The sequence below is a fragment of the Mytilus edulis genome, chromosome 11, assembly GCF_963676685.1.
Source record: "Mytilus edulis chromosome 11, xbMytEdul2.2, whole genome shotgun sequence".
Lineage (NCBI taxonomy): Eukaryota > Metazoa > Mollusca > Bivalvia > Mytilida > Mytilidae > Mytilus > Mytilus edulis.
The window spans coordinates 6,968,911-6,990,535 of record NC_092354.1 but is presented as its reverse complement, the minus strand read 5'-3'; the positions used below and the strand labels follow the sequence as shown (position 1 = coordinate 6,990,535).

Below are 21,625 nucleotides of genomic sequence, written 5' to 3'. Positions count from 1 at the left end.
ATCACAGAAAGATGCGACAAAAAATATTCCGGGGATGGATGGATAGATTGGCGGGCGGACAAACAGAGGTAAAACAGTGGTATAGATATTCAAAATCCCTTAAAAAACATCTTTATACCTACTATTCTATACTATTATAAAATACAAGGTTAAAAGCTCTTTATAATAATGATCATAATAATTCTTTATCTATAGATAATAATTTATACTCATGGGTTATTTCTTCTCTTTCAACAATTTCTCAAACTTTTGTGTTAAAGTCTCATTGTCTTCGTTCTTCTTCTGCATTTTCTCATCCCTATCTTTCCATTTCGGTTCCAATTCTTTGTTCTTCTGCATTTTCTCCTCTTTCAATTTCAGTTCTAATTCTTTGTTCTTTTTCTCAATACACTGAATGTTTGTTAACTGAGTTTGCTGTATTTCTTAGATTAATTCAATGAGTTTTGCTTTGAGTTCTAAATTTTCCTCCTTTTGCCTTTCCATTTCGTTGGATATTAATATCATTTCTTCATCATGTCCATCCCTTCTGAAATAAATCAACGAAATGATGAATCTTTCAACTCTACTAAGAATATCCTTATTATTTAGAACAATTAATGCAAACTACCCATATTGTATATATTTTATTATAAGTTCTAAAATCAAAAGGTCAGTGGCTTGTCAAATTTGACCGACCGTCATAGTCACAAGTCATTTGTCATTTGTCAAACTTTCACCTTTATAATAGACGTGTTAGAAAAGTCGACACTACTGCTGGCGCTAGTGTTGGATGAAGATTAATACGATATGATATATAGGGGTCATCTCCAAAAGTTTAAATACTCTCTCATATTGTGTTACCTGTATGGGTGTGTTTGATACCACTGTAAGGCGTAATTATTTTTAGCAAGACATACGCATGTGACTTTTAAAACTAATCACGAGGAATATTGAAAAAAATGCAATTGGTATTATTTGATTAAAGGAATATATATAAAATTATTTAAAAAAAAATCTTAATTATTTTTCGTTGAAAAGGGGGGCAATGCTTGTTTGACTTGCAAATCCACTAAAGGAAGAAGATATAGTATGTCTTCGCCTTAACTCCTTGTTTTATTCTCATTTAGTGACGATTTGTTTCCCAATATATTATAATGAAACATTTTTTTTTAAATATTCCTTGTTCATAAGATAAAAGCATGATGCTTATATTGCAACGTAAATACAAGATTTTGTGGGCTCTCGTCTTATAACATAAGCATTGTTTGATTGGGTGGAATTTGTTTAATACGAAAATAAATCATGTTGTCTTTCAACAAGTCCAGCACATAATTCAACAATTTGATTAAGTTCATTTCTGCGATGTCTCCATAAAGTTCCAACAACTCTAAATGTTTTAAGACGCCTTATTGCATGTTCAACGTACACCCGACACGTCGACATTCTTCTATTAAATTTCTTACATTTTCTTTTTTCCCTCGGCGTTTTCCGTCTCAATTGATGTCTCCTATATGGAGTAACAATAGGTGCACGATCTGCATAAATTTTATCGGCTAAAATGACACAATTTGGCGGAAAAACTAATTCTAAATTAGTCCCAATACTTGGTAACAGATTGAATTGTTGAGCATCGTTTTGATGGCCAAAAAAGCCACTTTTAACAAGGCGTATATGATTTCATTGTCCACTACAATTTGTGTATGGATACAATGAACATGGCGATGTCCAAAGTAATATTCCTCCTGCGGTTCTACTTGAGGCCTGTATATGGCATGGGAGGTTCCATCAATGGCTGCTAAAGCAGTAGGAATGTTTGACCAGTTCCCATGTAACTGAAGCCATTGTTGACGGCTATATTTGGTGAATATATTTCCCATAAAATTGGTATAAGGGCTCTTATATGGGGTGAGGATGGAGAGGGTTAGGGGTGTATTTTCATGTTTCTGCTATTTGTTTTGAACTATTTTTTCTATCTCTTTAATTTACTTTCAGCTGTTCTACTATCAGTATGCTAAAAAAGAATATATTAATAAACAATTTAATATAAAAACGTAAATATGTGAAGTCATGCGTTATACGACTATGCCCTTTTTACCGTATGTTTACAAAACGTAAAACAAGATACATATGATAATTGATAAAAAAATATAAAAATTTAAACTATTTTACTTTTTTGTACATGATACTTTATTTGATCGTCTTCTGTGTTATTTATTAAAAACACTGCTGCAGTAAACATCAACGGTATCAAACACACCCATACAGGTAACAAAATATGAGATAGTATTTAAACTTTAAGAGATGAACCCTGTATATCATATTGTATTAATCTTCATCCAACACGAGCGCCAGTAGTCCTATAACATATGACTCCGCATTTTTATTCAATTTTTAACGTTTTTATACTGATATTTTCATTTTTTATTTTTCGGGTGGCACATTGATAGTAAAAAAAAAAAATATCAGAACAGTAAATAGAAATAGTAAATAATGCCCCCGAGGTCATATGTTATAGGACTAGAGTGCCAGCAGTAGTATCGACTTTTCTAACACGTCTAATAATCAGGATAATTTTACATTGCGTAACATACTAACTTTGGGGAGAATATAACAATAATAATACAATTTACTGATGGCTGTAGCCGTAATACAAATTATCCGGTGAGCTTTTATATCATGACCTTGAAATGACGCTAATATCTTATGCTAGTTTTCCTTCAAATTTAGAACCTGTGCTTATGTTGCAAGTTGTTACCTTAGTAATTTTAATGTTATATAAGTTGTTGGTTTTCTGTTCCACTGTCTGTAGCAAATAACATAAAACAGACATTGCCAATAAAAATATGTTGTTTTAACATGAAAGTATGATGAAGTTAAATCTACCTGAAGACAATAGATCTTTTATACCTTTTAACATAACTAATGATGTATTTGTTCACATTAACAAATGCATTTTATTTCTCTCTTATAACCCAATCAACTGATATCCTTGACTCTTCATAAATTTCGGAAACTACATTTGTAATTTAATTTTCATAACTTTACCTTTGACAATGAGTTGTGGTTTTGGATTTCTTTTTCCTTTCTTTGGTAAATACAGGACTAACAAATTTGGATCCTCTTCGGCAACCCATTCCTCCACCTGAAAAAAAAATTCAATATATCTTACAGAAATTGTTTATAACAAAATGACTAGTTTTAATTGTATAAACCTTGCATATAGAAATAGGAAGATGTGGTATGAGTGCCAATGCAACAACTCCTTCAAAGTAACAATTTATAAAAGTAAACAATCACTGGTCAAGGTACGGCCTAAATATGTAGTACTGGAAATTTACTTTTAATATTTAGTACTATTTCTTAACTTTAAAATTTTTGTAATATTTAGGTACTTGTATTTTACAGTACTTGATTTGTACTAAATATTTTGGTACAGAAATAATTAAATATTCCATGTTTGAAAATCATAATTTTAAGAGATTTAGAATAGAAAAACTTTCAAAATGCTGAAAATGTAACGGTAGTAATCAAATATCTGTAGTACCTAAATTTCAAATACAAATTAAGTACTGTATAATTTATCATGGATATCCAAAGAGTTGGTAAAATTTTTATAACACTTTGTTTAAACTTTGACTTTAATATGTGTTATTTGTTTTGTGAGATGTTTCGCACATGAAAGAAAGTTGCTAAGGAAAGTTCCCACTGAGCAGAAAAGATCTCTTGGTTGAAAGTTTTGTAAAGAATTTAAAGACTATCAAACTCGTTATACTAGCAACCAAGAGCCCCCAAAAAAACATCACCCTCAAAGACCGGGAAGAGAAAAGGATTGTGAGATCCCGAGCCATATTGACATAGGTAAGATTACAAAATGGATATTTTATGGGTCCAATATGAAAATTACACAAAACTTTAAATTGGATTATTCCTACAAAAGTTTTATATTACAATAGTTCATTTGCCAATTCCCATAATTGACCCTGTAGTAGAAATTTTCTTTTTAAGTTGTCTCACTTAGGAGGGACAATAATTTTCATTGACAATGGAGAAAGAGCAAATTTGCCTGTGCTTAATGTGAGTAATCTAAAAGCTTTTGAAATATTTAAATTACATTTACTTGTTGCTTTGCTACAAATGTAAATACTTACGTCATCAGAAATTATTTTTCATGATAGATAAGTTAAACCGCCGATTCATCATTTTTAATTTCATTTTACTTTGCATAGAACCTGAGTCCAAAATTGACAAAGGGAATTAATTTGTTTAAAAAGTGTGAAAAAACAGAATGAAATCGGTAATTGACCAATTGACTATTCACGAACATGATAATTATTTTTCTCACAAAGGGGGATTAATGTGAAACACATTAAAATGAGAGCAAAGGCAATATAAACATTATCTTTTATCCAATTAATATTTTGTCAATACATTAAAATTTAAATAGTCTTAGATCCAAAAATAGTTCATTCCCCCAGAACTACCTTCAATTGAACAACGTACATTTCATTTGTTATACAATCTATTATTCTACTACCTAACTGTTTTAACAAGTGACAAACCCAGTATTTGCTCAAAATCTTATGTTAACTTTGAAACTGCTATTGCTGAATCTTTTCATCTGTCACCAACTGAAACTGCAGAAAAGCAGGAAAAACACAATGAAAAAAAACACTCAACATGTCCATGCAATCTATTAACAGTGCATTAACTGACAATGACAATGATGTTAGGCAGTTTTTAACATTAGGGAAATCTTATAAAAGCCATGACCGCGAGAGGATGATATTTTTTTCAACCAAAAAAGAGGCAAGAAAGATCACAAAAAAAAAAACAACACTAGAGCAAGAAAATCTTGGAAAACTCAAACTCAAAAAACATCATGGAAATTTTGACAAATACAAATTTGAGACATAATTTTATTGAGGAATTATCATTAATTGAAGAGTGTCAAACTATAAATTGGACAAGCATGGCAAGAAAACACAACTTTAAGAATCCAAATAACAAAATGCCACTGAATTCAGGACAGATATGCTAAAGAGCAAGGTATAATGAAAGCAATTTTTACAGACTCCTTTATTCTTTAAATAGTTACTGAATATAAATTTTTGATAGATCCATGAATTGCTTTAAACTCTTTATTTAAAAGTTTGCTACTAAAAGTAAATTTGTAATCAAGCAATCCACAACTCCTGAATCGCAAAAACAGTAAAAAATATTTTTGTAAAACATTTCTAAGAATAAATGTTGTGCTTTAAAGTATCAATTTGATTTAAAAAAAGAAAAGAAAATAATTGCTATTATTACCCAATCAGAACCATAATGTAGCATTTATAGAATGTGTCCATAGTACACAGATGCTAAACTTGCACTATCATGTTCTATATTTAGTAAATTTATGAAAAATCTAATTTGGCATCCCTTTTGATAATGTTAAAATAAATTTCGATTTTCTGAAACAGTTGCTTTCAATCTACCTTTATTTTTTTAATTAGGAATAGATATTTACAAATTTACCAAACAAAGTCGAGTCAGTGGAAGGGACTACTGGCGCCGTGTTCGTCGTGCAAAAAAAGGTTGCTGAAGACAAACATTTCTATCAATACACCAAGGTCAGCCAAAATACTGAGAGGTATAGTTAAGGAAAAGGTAGAGTCAGGCGAAATAAACATTGGAAAAGAGATAGCTCCAAAAACCTTCATAACAACAACGATAAATAAGGAAGGAAACCTTATTGAAAAACAAACAGTCTATGGAAGAAAAATTATTAAAAAAAGAAAAGAAAGGACTTGCTATTATAACCCCATCAGAACCATAATGTAGCATTTATAGAATGTGTCCATAGTACACAGAAGCTAAACTTGCACCATCATATTCTGTGTTTAGTAAATTCATCAAAAATCATAATTGGCATTCCTTTTGATAATGTTAAAATAAATTTCGATGTTTCGATGGTCTGATACAGTTGTTTTCAATTTACCTTTATTTTTTTAATTAGGAATAGATATTTACAAATTTACCAAACAAAGTCGAGTCAGTGGAAGGGACTACTGGCGCCGTGTTCGTCGTGCAAAAAAAAGTTTGCTGAAGACACATTTTTATCAATACACCAAGGTCAGTCAAAATACTGACAGGTATAGTTAAGGAAAGGGTAGAGTCAGGCGAAATAAACATTGGAAAAGAGATAGCTCCAAAAACCTTCATAACAACAACGATAAATAAGGAAGGAAACCTTATTGAAAAACAAACAGTCTATGAAAGAAAAATTATTAAAAAAAAAAAGAAAGGACTTGCTATTATTACCCAATCAGAACCATAATGTAGCATTTATAGAATGTGTCCATAGTACACAGATGCTAAACTTGCACTATCATATTCTATGTTTAGTAAATTCATCAAAAATCTAATTTGGCATTCCTTTTGATAATGTTAAAATAAATTTCGATGGTCTGAAACAGTTGCTTTCAATTTACCTTTATTTTTTTAATTAGGAATAGATATTTACAAATTTACCAAACAAAGTCGAGTCAGTGGAAGGGACTACTGGCGCCGTGTTCTTCGTGCAAAAAAAAAAGGTTGCTGAAGACGAACATTTCTATCAATACACCAAGGTCAGCCAAAATACTGAGAGGTATAGTTAAGGAAAAGGTAGAGTCAGGCGAAATAAACATTGGAAAAAAGATAGCTACAAACACCTTCATAACAACAACGATAAACAAGGAAGGAAACCTTATTGAAAAACAAAGTCTATGGAAGAAAAAATCCATTAAAAGAAATATTCAGCCACTAACAACTAATAAATAAATCATGCATCTAAGACTAAATTATCAATCCGTACACATCGAACATCCAATAGATTTAGTGTAAAGACGTCATAAACAGCTAGAGAAAAACATAACTTTGTGCAATGCCAAGTTACAGGTATCCACAGTTGTAGATCCATAAATATGTATATAACATACTAGTATGTGATAGTATGTTATCCGTGGGTGGCCTGTTGCAAGGCAAAATTTCTGTCCTCTTCCAATATATTCTCATTTTCCAGTGGCAGTCCACATTTCCCCGACCATCATCCCAGACGACCTTTATTATTTCAAGACTTACCTATGGTATTTATTGTAAACTTTCTGTTCGTATCCAATATACTCTCATTTTCCAGTGGCAGTCCAAATTGCCCCGACTATGATCCAAGATGACCTCTATTGTACCAACCTACCTATATATTAGTATTTATTGTGAACTTGTGCTCGTCCTGAACATGCATCAAATATTTGCCACTGGACGTTCAGCAACCAACAATCAATTAATCACTATCAAAATGTACTGTCCCAAAATGCGAATAAAAGGATTTGTTGTATGCCAGCTGGTAATGCTGTATTGGTTCAATTGTGTGTAAGAAGATGGAAACACTCCTTACAAGCTGCTGTCATAAAGGTAATTTAAAATTGACAGTTAAAATGTCGTATCACTACACTAAATATGACCTCTGCCACACGTTGTGTGGAATTTGTCTCCAAACCGATTTACTACGCTCTATATTACATAAAATCCAGTTCATAAAGATGGCCGACTACAAATCGCACCTTCGTGCACTGAGTTTTAATTTAAAAGAAAAGCAGATAGAAATATTAGATATTTTACAGCAAGGGAAGACAGAAATAATTGGAATTTTACCCACTGGTTATGGAAAAAGTTTTGTTTTTAAAATTGCACTACTTATGCTTATCCATAATAGAAATCTTGATATCATACGATTTAGAGAGAAAAGGTTGTTGTAGACCAAGAGACATAAACGTAAGCTAACTAGAATAGTTCGGGAAGATCTTCCTTGGCTCAACTTGCGATCGTATCACACCTTCTTTTTTATATAATACATTGTATTTATAGAATCGGTACAAATATGTGAACATGATGTTAAACAGACATTTCATATCAACAAGATTAAATATTCTTATTATTTTGTAGAAAAGACGTTCACCATTAGGCTGGGCTGAATTTTGGTGTGAGACAGGACTCGACCAAGAGGGACTTACAAAAACTTTCATCTCTAAATATATTGGTATGAGTGTATTGTGCATATTGTTATTACTCAATTACAAAGCAACTTTGTTTTAATATATTACAAATCTTAAAAGTTAAATTAAACACCTCCTTAACTGCTTTATAGTTGATTTGATGAAACTGAAGACAAACAGTCTCCAGTAAATATTATATATTCTCTTTCATATTAGGATTTTGATGAATTATGTTCAAAGTAAATATGAAAAAGAAACATACCTTCCGTTTTGAGCTTGTAAATCTAAATTATCATGTTATAATTACATTGTGTTAAATGTTTTGTAGTTTGGAGTGATAGGCAATTCTGATTTCAAAAAGGGAGATTTTTAACTAGAGTATGTTGGGGAGCGTATCAACGGAGATGAGGCAAAAATAAGAGAAGAGGAAGGAGACTGCTATATATTCGGATACAACTATAATGACAAATTTCAATGGTAATTTAGAATAAAATGTATAATATCTACATGATCTATACAACAGAGAAAAAGACCAATTTCACCGAACCACAACCCATCTGAAACTAGACAAAGTCGGAAATATTCGTAATATGACGTACAGCTGTGCTATTTTGAACTTCGTATTTTTTCTTTGTAACTGTTAAGTCTTCTTTTCCACCGCAGAAAAGAAAGCCTTTTGATAAAATATCCAAAGTTTTTATTGATCCGTGTATTATACGCTTTCGTACATGCTTATTCTATTTGACGTACTAAATTCAGTCACTGTCTCATTTTTTTCTAATTTAGTTTGTTATCTGAAAGCATGACTTTATCATATAAAATTAAGATTAATAAAAATTCAAACTTAAAACATACTAAGGCGTAGGTACAGTTTCCAATTTGTTAGCTTGCAGAGGTGGATTTAGGGGGGAAGAGGCCCGGGCCCCCCTTTTTTGGAAACAAATTTGGTTGCTTATATAGGGAATCACTGAAGCGTGACAATGCAGTCCCCTTCTAAGGTCCCCTCTTAGGTCAGTCAGTAAGCCCCAACTTATGAAAATTTCTGGATCCGCCACTGGCTTACATAGTAATAAAATAGTGAATAGAAGTACTTTACTATATATATATATATAAGTACGTCTGAGTCAGTGACAACCCTACAACAGATGTATCCATCGAATCGCCATCAATGATGGTGATACATGGCTGTGTACATAATGTATATACAACTCGTCTAGACGAGTTGTATATATATATATAACTCGTCTAAACATCAACCCAACAATGTTAGATCTGTAAATTTGCTTTCGCAAATTTTTGGTTCTTCCCTCGCCTGGATTCGAACCCATATATATATATATATATAAACAAGTCTAAATTGAAAACTACGTTCAAACCTCTGATTGCGTTGGATAAAAACCGCAATTTTTATACGTGTGCATGTAAAACAATTTCGTTTTAGAAGGGTCTAAAAACAGCAAAAACAACATTTTCCAAAAGAACAAAAAAGTGAAAAAGTATATTTAAACAAAACGCATTTGACTAACAGGTCGAACAACTGATGTTCTTCAACCCTGCTGACTGCCATTGGCGATTGCCAAAAAAAAATTGATCACACGATGTAACAAAATGGATCTAAATATAAATTTAATACTCAACAGAATTATTTTTTTTAACTTGTGGCCACGATGTTATGCCACAAACATACGGTGTCAATATTTTTAAAGTACACCAGATCCGGATTTCGACAATAAATGTCTCTTCAGTGATGTTAGGGATCGAAACGGTATTTGGAAGGCCATATAAAAGTACCCTCATTTTTTAGATAGACTCTTGAATTTTAAGAGTCAATATAGGATTGATTGATTGTTGGTTGCTTTACGCCGCATTAGCACAAAAAGGCTATATCGCGGCGAGAGCTAATTCGAATATTTTTACAATTTAAAGCATATTTTTAAAATAAGACAAAAAGTCCTTCAATATACTAAAATTCTTGACTAAAGCAAATTGAGTATATACAAATAAAAATCAACAGTAAAATAACGTGATAAAAATTGAGATCGATTTAAATATAATAACATTTTTATATTCTATAATAAATTCCAATTTCTTTTAAAAAAGCAACAATATTTGTAAATGGAACATTATTAAATAAATCATACATATTATTGACATTGAAATGCTTCTTACGAATATCAGCAAAGTCAATACAATTAATTAAAACATGTTTAATAGTATACTTGCAGTTGCAAGGAACACATTGTGGTTCATCTTCATTTTTTAAAAGATACTCGTGTGTTATTCTAGTATGACCAATACGACATCTAGTAATAACACACTGATCTTTTCTGCACACCATATTATTAAAAGGTTTGCCTAAATTAGGTTTAATTTCATGCAATTTATTATCATCTTTTTTACTCCATTTATTTTTCAATATATTAAAAACATATTCTCTAATATTAGATTTAAAATCAGTATATGGTATACAGTTAGATAGAGGGTCACCCAGGGCATTCATTGCCTCAAGGTCTACAGCTGTGTTTCCAAGGATTCCAACATGACTCGGAACCCATAGAATTATTATTTCTTTCAGAAGAATTTTTAAATTCCTCATTACATATAAAATTTTCAGGATTGTTGGGTTTTTAATTTTTGTATTTCGTATAGCTTGTAAGCATGAAAGTGAATCCGAACATATAATAAATTTGGATTTATCTGAAGAAGCAATAAATTTCAAAGCCAAAATTATTGCTTCTGCTTCAGCAGTAAAGATGGATGCATCAGATGGCAAACGGAGGGTTGCAGCTCTATCCCTGAAGACAGCAGCAGATGCAACTCTTATCACCATCTTTTGATCCATCAGTATAGACAGTTGAAAAATCTAGATAATCGGCTTTAATTTCAGCATAGTGTTGCTGAATTAAAAGAGGATTTGTTGTTCACGGAGATCAAATATCATTTTTGGTTTGGGAAGTTCCCATGGAGGACATTTGCAAGTTTTAACTTGAGCAACAGATTTTAAATCAAAAGAAGCTAAATGTGGTTTCAAACGTATACCTAACGGAGGAATTTTATTTTCATGTTTTGCAAAAATATCTTCATAAATCGGATTAAAAACACAGCTGTAGGCAGGATTATCTGAATGGGCTTTTAGTTTGACAGCATATTGAAGTCCAAGCTTCAAACGTCTGTCAGAGAGTGAGTGCTCATCAGCCTCTACATACAGACTCTCAACTGGTGAGGTTTTAAATGCGCCAAGACAGAGACGCAAACCTTGGTGATTCACAGCATCGAGAATCTGTATGTAGGACTTCCTTGCAGAGCCATACACTATAGAGCCATAATCTAGTTTAGATCTAACTAGAGATCTATATAAATTGAGTAAAATGTTGCGATCAGCACCCCAGTCGGTGCTGCCGACAACTTTTAAAATATCTAAAGCTTTTAAACATCTCGCTTTTAACATTTTGATATGGGGTAGAAAGGTTAACTTTTTATCGAAAAGTAAACCAAGAAATTTGGTTTCATCAACCATTTTAATTGGGTTGCCGTACAAAGTTAGTTCTGGATCAAGATGCAATTTTCTTTTGTTACAAAAATACATCCCGACCGTTTTTGACGTGGAAAATTTAAAACCATTTTCCGAGGCCCATTTTTCAATTCTTCCAAGACATAATTGCAATTGTCTTTCAATGTTATTCATATTTATGCCTCTGTAACATATTAAAAAATCATCAACGTACAATGAACCTTCAATATTACTTTTTAAAACTTCAACAAGGCTGTTGATTTTAAGACTAAATAATGTAACAGATAAAATACTGCCCTGAGGGACACCCATCTCTTGATCATACAGATCAGACATGGTCGAATTAACTCTAACATTAAATTGTCTGTTAGAGAGAAAATTAGAAATAAAATTAGGCATATTGCCTTTCAACCCCATATCAAATAGATCTTTTAAAATACCATATTTCCATGCAGTATCATAGGCCTTCTCAAGGTCGAAAAAGACCGACACTACATGTTCATTTTTCGCAAAACCATTACGGACAAATGATTCGAATCGAACAAGATGATCAAGAGTACTGCGGCCCTGTCGGAATCCACACTGGATATTGGCTAATAGCCCATTGGATTCCAGGAACCAAACAAGGCGATCATTGACCATCCGTTCGAGTGTTTTACAGACACAACTGGTAAGAGCAATTGGTCGATAATTTATAGGATCCGTATGATCTTTACTTGGTTTTGGAATAGGCACGACGGTTGCAAGCTTCCAGATTGATGGTAAATCACCAGATTCCCAGATGTTAATCATGAGCTGCAAGAGAGCGTCTAGTGAGGAATCTGGCAAGTGTTTTAAGAGTTGGTAGTGAATATTTAAAAATTGCTACATTTGTTCAGTAAATTTTACTACTTTTTGGATATTCATTCAGATTTTACATATATAAGTAATTTTTAACATATTACAGTACATTTGACAACTGTTTGATATTTGTATATAACGTTACATTAAATCGGTCATTTGTTCAAGATCCTTTTCTAATTTGCATTGACAAATGTATTAGAAGTAAAATTGAAACAACCACAGCTTTATTTAAAAATTTCAACATTTTCTCAGTAATATTTTTTCAGTAAACTTTACTAAATTTTGGATATTTATTCAGCTTTTACCTATATTGATAATTTTTTCAACATTTTACGGTGCATTTGACATCTTGTTTAATAATTGTATATTATTTTACCTGAAATCGGTCATTTGATCAAGACACTCTTCTAATTTGCATTGACAAATGTATTAGAAGTAAAATTGAAACAACCACAGCTTTATTTTGAAAATTTTAACATTTTCTGAGTAATATTTTTTCAGTAAATTTTACTAATTATTGGATATTCATTCAGATTTTACCGAAAGTAACGACATTTTCCACAAAAGTCAATAGTGCGGGTTGAAGATGAAGTCGGATCGCCCTGATTTTGGGCTCCCTGTAATCGGCATAACTTGTTTTACTTGAAAAGTGCTGTTACTAGTTTTTTATTAGATATTTTGTAAATAAAAAACAATAAAACATAGAGAACTTTATCGATTTATTGACTTTTTGGCACTTCGGGTTGTGAAATTTCTATTACACGAACGCTTTATAACTAGTAGCAGCACTTTTTGAAAAAATAAGGAATGTGACCTTTCTACCAATACCAGAATTTAGTGGGTTGGTATAGCTCATGTACCTGCACTTTTCAATTTATCTAACGTGAAGTAACATAATCGCCATAAATTGCAAGAAAAAAGCGTTTGAAAGACCCTGTAATAGTCGGATCGGCTGACGGAAAAACTATGTGTATATTTTGTTTTCACCCGCGTTTTATGTAATAATATGATTGAACGAATAAACAAATATGCTCTTATTGCTTGCTTTATCATGTGAAGGGAAACAATTCAGAATTATTCAGGTCATTATTATTGGTTTATGTGTAGCCCTCCAAACGTCGATTAGTGTCTGGGCACGCACCCCTCCCCCTTTTTTGGTTCAAATTCGGAATCCGCATCTTGGGTGCTTGTATAGCTCTAACTTCACAAGTGTGAGTTCATTATATAAATTAATAGATTAGCCTTATATGTCTATTCTTGTGTTTGTGTATTATAAATTATTTAAATTTTCATAAAGAATTCAGAAATTCACAATTTTTTGTCGAGCCTGCAACTTTTGTTGCAGAAAGATCGACATAGGGATAGTGATCCGGCGGTGTTAGCTCACTTCTTCAAAGCTATATATTTTAGAAAGTAGAAGACCTGGATGCTTCAGACTTTGTATATAGATGCCTCATGTTACGAACTTTCCGTCAGTCACATGTCCAATGTCCTTGACCTTATTTTCATAGTTCAGTGACTACTTGAAAAAAAAGTTAAGATTTGTTGTAATCTTAAATTCTCTCTTGTTATGAGTAATTGGATAACTATATTTGGTATGTGCGTACATTGCAAGGTCCACATGCCTGTCAGACAGTTTTCACTTGACCTCGACCTCATTTCATGGATCAGTGAACAAGGTTAAGTTTTCGTGGTCAAGTCCATATCGCAGATACTATAAGCAATAGGTCTAGTATATTAGGTGTATGGAAGGACTATAAGGTGTACATGTCCAACTGGCAGGTGTCACCTGACCTCATTTTCATGGTTCAGTGGTTATAGTTAAGTTTTTGTGTTTTGGTCTGTTTTTCTTATACTATATGCAATAGGTCTACTATATTTGGTGTATGGAATGATTGTCAGGTGTACATGTCTAGCTGACAGGTGTCATCTGACCTTTACCTCATTTTCATGGTTCAGTGGTCAAAGTTAATTTTTTTAGTTTTGGTCTATTTTTCTAATACTTTATGCATTAGGTCAACTATATTTGGTATATGGAAATATTTTATGATCTATATGTCGGTTACGCAGGTTTCATTTGACCTTGACCTCATTTTTACGGAATTTACACCGTTGTTGAAAATTCATACACCCATTCGGCTGCGCCTCAGAGTGTATGAATTTTCAACAACGGTGTAAAATTCTGTACACCCCTGATTACACCAAGATAACTAATAATATGTCGCATCAAGCGGCGTATTCAAATTCAAATGTTCGCGATTTGTTTTCTAAAATTTCTTAAGTAAAAGGAAATGCCTGTTTAGGTAAATGTTTTTAATTTCCTGTCTAAGCCTTTCATCGTCAACTTCAATTCGTCAGACGAAAATACATTCACATTTAATCCTAACAACAGAAAAAGAACTTTAAATCCGTTTACATAATTGCGAATAGATTGAGCTGATCTGAAACTTGTACTGAGAAACTCTGAATAAGTGCATAATAATTCAGAATCAATATCAAACGGTTCAAAATGAAAGTAATTACAAAATAATAAATAAGCTCTCCACTGCGTTTTAAAATTAACCAAAGTACCTTTCGCGAAAGCCGAAATCCTAGTCACAAACATATCTCGTCTTTGTACCTGCAAATCTACAAATACACGAATAAACAATTACCAAATATGTTCAAACTCAAACAATTCTTTAGGAATCAAATCTCTATATAGGGACATGCCTTTTGTCCTTTCGTAAAATTCTAACTGAAATTTATTATCTAAATCCCATTTAGACAAAAGATCTGGTAAACGGTTATCGCAACCTGAAATATGTATAGCTTTTAACTCAAAACTATTTACAGCTGCAATCCAACAAACTTCCCGCAAACACGACTGCAGGAACTCATTTCTGGTGGCGCCTATATTTAAAACACGTACTAATACTGATACTGTATTATAGTTCCTGAGAAAAATGTGACGAAAATTTTCAACTTGGCTATCATGTGTAAAATCATACAAGTGTTCGGTAAACATGAAGTTGTCTAGTGATCAATCTGAAAACGCATCACATGGTATAGCTGACTTAGATAAACCCTGAAACGAAATTTCAGAAATCCTTGTATTGTAGTTCCTGAGAAAAATGCGACGAAAAATATTCATGGAACGGACGGAAGGAAGGACAGACAGAGGTAAAACAGTATACCCCCACTTTTTTAAAGCGGGGGTATAATTATATGTACGAAGATGAGATGTAAGAGAAAGAGATTTAAATTCGGGACCACTTAAAATTGTATGTGATTCAAGATTCCGAATCATAAAACCGGTTCTTTGATTTCGAAAACCTACGGCATTGTAGTGGTTGTAAAAAAAAAATCACATAAACTTGAAACAGGAGCAAGTTATTCAGATGCGTCTGTAAATTCTATAAAAACCACTGTTTATATTCGTTTGTTGTTTTCACATGGTCAGCCTGTTAGTTGTATAGATATGTCAATTGTGAACTAGCACTTGTTAGTTGAATGCCTCAATCTCGTGTACCCTTGTGTTGATTCAATGCCAGACATGATAATTTTATAGAAAACGTCAACTGTTCGCCTTATACTCTCATGTTAGGTAATGCGATGAGCGATATATATAGGAATATTGCATACAGTGTTAGCAATGATTTCCTTAAAACAAGTTTATTGGTTTAAATAAATGTACATCTGGCCTTGAAGGCATAACACTTTGCTCAGTGCTCGGAGCACAAAAATCATGCTCGAAACATGAAATCCAGCAATTTGATTGGTTGATTTTCGAGTATGAAATCAAATCAAATCAAATATATTTTATTGTCAATTAAAGACGCCCATTACAGGCAGAATAATCACAAGTTAAATTTGGTACAATGATTACAAAATGATTACAATTATTTGAGTACAATTAAATCAATGATTACAACGAAGAGAAAAGAAAGACACACTAATGTATATTTATAAAATGTATCATGTTTCAACTTTGACAAATACAGTGATCCTAAAAAATATAGGAAACTGAATTTAAATATTCTGGTTTTTCCCCTGGTGCTTTTATGATCCTACAATAAGAAACTGTACAGATATCTAAATTATGCCTCTGTCTTTTTACAGTAAAATATATAAACTCACTAAGTTTCTAATAGTTGTTTTCGAACAACATTTAAATTATTAATTAAATTGCTCACTTGATTAAAAATGCGACTATCTTCATTGGACATTAGCCAAATAAATTGCGATTGATAATCTAAATTGTGAAAGTTTTTGTAACTTTTAACTATGTTGGAAATAATGGAAACTCTTTCACTTTCCAAAGATGAACATTTAAGTAAACAATGGAGTTCATCTTCCACTTCTTTTTTTTACAAAGATTACAAGTTCTATCCATTGCCTGAAGTCCCCTGTATCTACCTCTCTCTATTTCTAAATCATGATTACTAATTCTGAATTTTGTCATCTGAATTCTCAGATTCCTATTACCTATAGCCAAATAAGGTTAAAAATATATATTTCTCTTAAAAAGTCTGTATGTTCTAAGTTTATTTCCAAATGACATATTTTTTCTGTCATTGTTTAAAGATGAATACCATAACTTATTATACTTTAATTTAAGTTTGTTTAAAATAAATCTTTTCAAGTTTGATTTTATATTAAAAACTTGTGATAAATCTATGTCTAAGTATTTTGCTAGTGAACTTATAGAATTAAACCAACTTTTCTTACTATGGTTTGATAAGGATTTTGATACAAGGAGAGCTTCAGACAATAATTGGTCCTCTGTACTTGTTAAACGTGATAAGTATGAAAACATATTAACTATAACTTCAATAAATAAAGGATATCTCCCTAGCTCACCTATCACTGCCATATTTGTGCTTCTCTTTCCTACTCCCAGTGAAAATTTACAGATTTTTAAATGAACTGATTCTGTTTGCAGTTCTTTACATAATTTTTCAAAATAACAATCTCCTTTTTCAGTTAACTTTTTTGAATCTAGAGCACCCCAAATTTCACTTCCATAAGTTAAAATTGGTTTTACTGTGTGGTCAAATATATGAAGTAAAGTTTTAATTTTGGGTTTATGACCTTTAAATATTTTATAAATTTTAAAAATAGCTTTTAGCCTCCATCCAAGTATTGTTTTTGATCAGCATCTATAATTAATTCATTTACAACCACTTCACAACCAATGCCAGTGAGTAAGATGGTGCGTGTATTGGTTGTGGTCTAGTAAATCTGCGTTTTGATAAGAGGTGTTTTTACTGTCATTATTCAGTTTTAAAAAAAAAGAATGCCTTTTCGATTTTTTTGATTTGTTTCTTATAAAAAAGCCAGACTTGTTCCTTTCTCTATCCATTGTGAAAGTGTTTAATATTTCAGAAATTCCTACAGCTGACAGGCGTCATTTTGTCAACATTGTATCTAAGTCTATTAAACGCTTGAAATTGCATCGAATATTTAAAACACTTCACTGACTCAAATTATGTTGTCCGTTAGAAAAGAGTTATCTCCCTGTAGTGTTAGGAAAAACCTTAAAGTTTAGATCTTTTTATTTTAAAGTCTGGATTTCTTTTTCACAGATACGTAAAGATTTCATCAATTCCCAGTGGATACTGGCCGGTCCAGGCAACAGGTGATGGTAACTGGTTTTTAAATAACCACTCAGTTAAGACAGTATTTGACTCAACATCACACAGTGTAACAAGTTAAAGTTTATAGACAGCTGAGCGATTGCTGCAAAAAGAAGCAGATCCCGACAAGGTTTATTACAATACGTATATAAAGAAACACCCTCTTACATGCATGTCCACAGGGGACGAGGAACCAAGGGAGCGCAAAATTGAAAAGAAGATTGTCTGACTGGTAATGACCAGAAGAAGGTCACATTGTTTCGACCCCAAATTAAGTAGTTATTTGAGTCAAGAGGATTAGACTCTTAATATTGAATGGGACAAAACCAAAATGCTTATTTAATTCATAGATGGTATTCCGATTGTGGTAAAATACAGTTTAAGGAACAACACAGTTTCCAAACTTGTGTGTAAGCCACGACCACCTGGGCTCTCAAAAAAAGAGCTTTCGGTGGGCATGTGTTACCTTTCCACGTCAGTTTTAATCTAGCGGCGTACTACAGTACATGATATATAAGGCATGAAGATGTTATTGTTACAGATCAGCTAAATTATCTATAGTAAAGGATCCTACAAATTAATGTAAGATACAGTCACAGAAAATAATTATATTCATAAGTACGTCTGAGTCAGTGACAACCCTACAACAGATGTATCCATCGGATCGCCATCAATGATGGTGATACATGGCTGTGTACATAATGTATATACAACTCGTCTAAACATCAACCCAACAATGTTAGATCTGTAAATTTGCTTTCGCAAATTTTTGGTTCTTCCCTCGCCGGGATTCGAACCCATGCTAATGTGATATCGTGACACCAAATCGCCTGCACTGCAGCCGTCCCGCTAGACCACACGTGTTACATGTATCTCCCTCATGCAAAGCTCTGATTCCTTTCACTGATTTGGCTAAAATTTTTGTACCTTTTGGATTATAGCTCTTCATCTTTTATATAAGCTTTGGATTTCAAATATTTTCGCCACGAGCATCACTGAAGAGACATGTATCGTCGAAATGCGCATCTGGTGCAAGAAAATTGGTTCCGTTAATTGTATTACAGTTGTGTGACTGTAATCAATCATTTCCACTACGGGAATAGCATGTTCATGAGTCGTGCTTTATGCAAGCCGCATAATAGAAGGGATGTTTCTTATTACTTTCCCGGTGGCATCTATGTAGAGTATGCATTTCCCATGCTTCTTCAAATCAAGTATTAATTGTCACTGATGTCTAAATGCCCACCCCCTTTTTCATTTTTTTTACAAGGCATCAGGATTAACTGCTTCTTTGATACATGTTAGTCAATACATCTTAATATATAGCTATTTTATGAAATTTTCCTTTGACCTTACAATCATGCATAGAAACTTCTTGTCAGGGATTGGAATAAGCTACTGGTAAATGAAAAGGGATTTTACATAGAATTGTAACCATCGATGGAAAAATTAAAGAACAGTTAGTTTTGGTGTATATATTCTGCATACTAATGTTGTTTGTCATCTTAACAATTTGTTATATTGATCTTTCATTTGTCTTTGTTCTAATTAATATTACTTTTACTGTTGAATGGTTTTATGCGATATCCGTTTGACGTGGCTCGGTACTTATACATCTCATCAATGTATTGGCTTTCATTTTTTAGTGGTTTGTTTTGAATATGCGAAATTTGTATTTATTTTGTTCTTCCAACGTGATTCAACTTTAAGAGATCCGTCAGTATGATATATTTCTACTATGAAGTACTAAATACGTTGAACCACAAACGTCAAAATCATTCAATCGCGTAGTGGAATCACAGGGGCTTGTTACAATTGCCGGGTTTACTATTCATACGAACCCCTAAAAAAACATTTAGAAAGTGTAGATTAGGTATAATTTTAATTGATTGCTTCCTGCTCATCACAAACACCTTGTGCTTAGACTCCCTGTTTACCGTTAGAAATTGCAATTGGTACGGTATTTGCTGCTTTTTTGCTATATGTAGGACAAAAAGAATGTACAATTCACCGTGTGAGAAGTTAAGCAAATGTGTAGAAGTGAGTAAAACTGAAGGCTTTAAAAATCAAAATCGAAGGGTACAACATCTCAGTCATCTGCAAAATACTCACAGAACCAGGCGAACTTTCAGTCAATCAAAGTTTTGACAATCCAATGGGAGGAACAATGGGGAATAATGATCTAATGAATGATCATCATGATTTTGTTCGTACCACAGATAAACCGCATTCGATTCGAAAAACATGAATTATGTTAAAATACAGAAAACTCCCAAGAACTAGGAATGTTACAAATATGGGAATGAGCGATGAGGCAATTGCATAGGAAGTTATCGGATATATGGCAATACTTTCAGGTGAAACGCATGTGTCACCCTACATCAGATCTGTGATTAATAAAATTGAGAATAAAATTAGAGTTAATGTAATCAATGCAGAAATTTATACCACAAAATTTATGCATGCATATTTGTCACATACAAAGAATTGTGTACGGGTGATATACATAAATACATTGTACTCAGCATTTTGAGCAGGCAATACATATTTAATACCAAAAAAACAATGGTAACTAGACAATTGACTTGAAGTTTTTGAAATACATTGCACAAGGTTGTTTCTTGTGAGATCATTCTCAAGACTATAACAATTGCACAATAAATGTATTCAATGATCATGATGATGTAACACACTAATATTCTAAAGATAAATCACAACCTCAAACTTGGACATCAATAACTGGGAGTTGCATAGAAAATGGTTAATGAGGTAAAAACTTGGTAAAACATTGAACATATAAGCTCAGTTTATGGACTTTCAGTTCCTTCTAGAAAAAAGCACATAGCTCTGGCCATCCCATTGCTTTAACGGATGATAAAAAAACCTCTGTAATCTGAAAGAAAACAATGAAATTTAAGCAATGAGGCATATTACTAAGCTGATAATCCAATGATCAAACATGTGGCTATAAAAGAATATATGTGTAATACCAAACTTAAAACTTCATATCAAACTATATATCAATCCATTCATTTAATATCAAGGAGCTAGCTGATTTTATTGTACAATTACTAATGATTTAAGGGGCCAACTGTTAGTCTGTCCCCAGGTGTGGGTACTCCCTGCCATTCATTGAAGACCTTAGGGTGGCCTTGGTTGTTTTGTCCATTGAATAGTTTAGGAGGATTTGCGCTTACAAGACAATTAACTTGAATTTCAAAATTAAACTAAATAAATTAGATTATCACCTCTTTTACAAAGAGGATCTGGTTTATCTTGCTTCATGCAGATACTCATGTCATGCACTACAACTGTGCAAAATTTATCAATATCCATCCAGACGTTTAGGAGGAGATGCAATTACAAGGTATGCTGGAGGTATACTAATGAGTAAACATATTTTGTGTCTGTTCCTGTAAGTCTTAAGTTTTTAATTGTTATACAAACCCTCATGTCATCTACACAATATCAGTGTCCTCCAAACTGTATATATGCATAATAATGCCCACTTTTTAAAGTCCCCCCTTTGTGGACTATCACTGCAAAAAGGTCAGCCTTGACTTCTTTACCCTTCAAAATGATCAGTAACATTTATTATTCAGTATTCCAAAGTAACCCTGTTTAACATAATCGGACATGGCCTAGCTGAGCTTCTGCTG

At 32.5% G+C, this 21,625-nt stretch overlaps 1 protein-coding gene across 1 annotated transcript in view; it reads right to left on the bottom strand.

Annotated features, from left to right (window-relative positions):
• Positions 1-216: 216 nt before the first annotated feature.
• The window catches only part of LOC139493936 (uncharacterized), a 41,549-nt gene continuing 20,140 nt past the window's right edge, over positions 217-21,625 (bottom strand). Inside the window, exons 5-6 of the mRNA XM_071282108.1 lie at positions 3,025-3,121; positions 217-422 (exon numbers count right to left, since the gene is read on the bottom strand). Coding sequence (XP_071138209.1) covers positions 217-422; positions 3,025-3,121 — 303 coding nt within the window. The remainder of the gene's footprint in view (positions 423-3,024; positions 3,122-21,625) is intronic.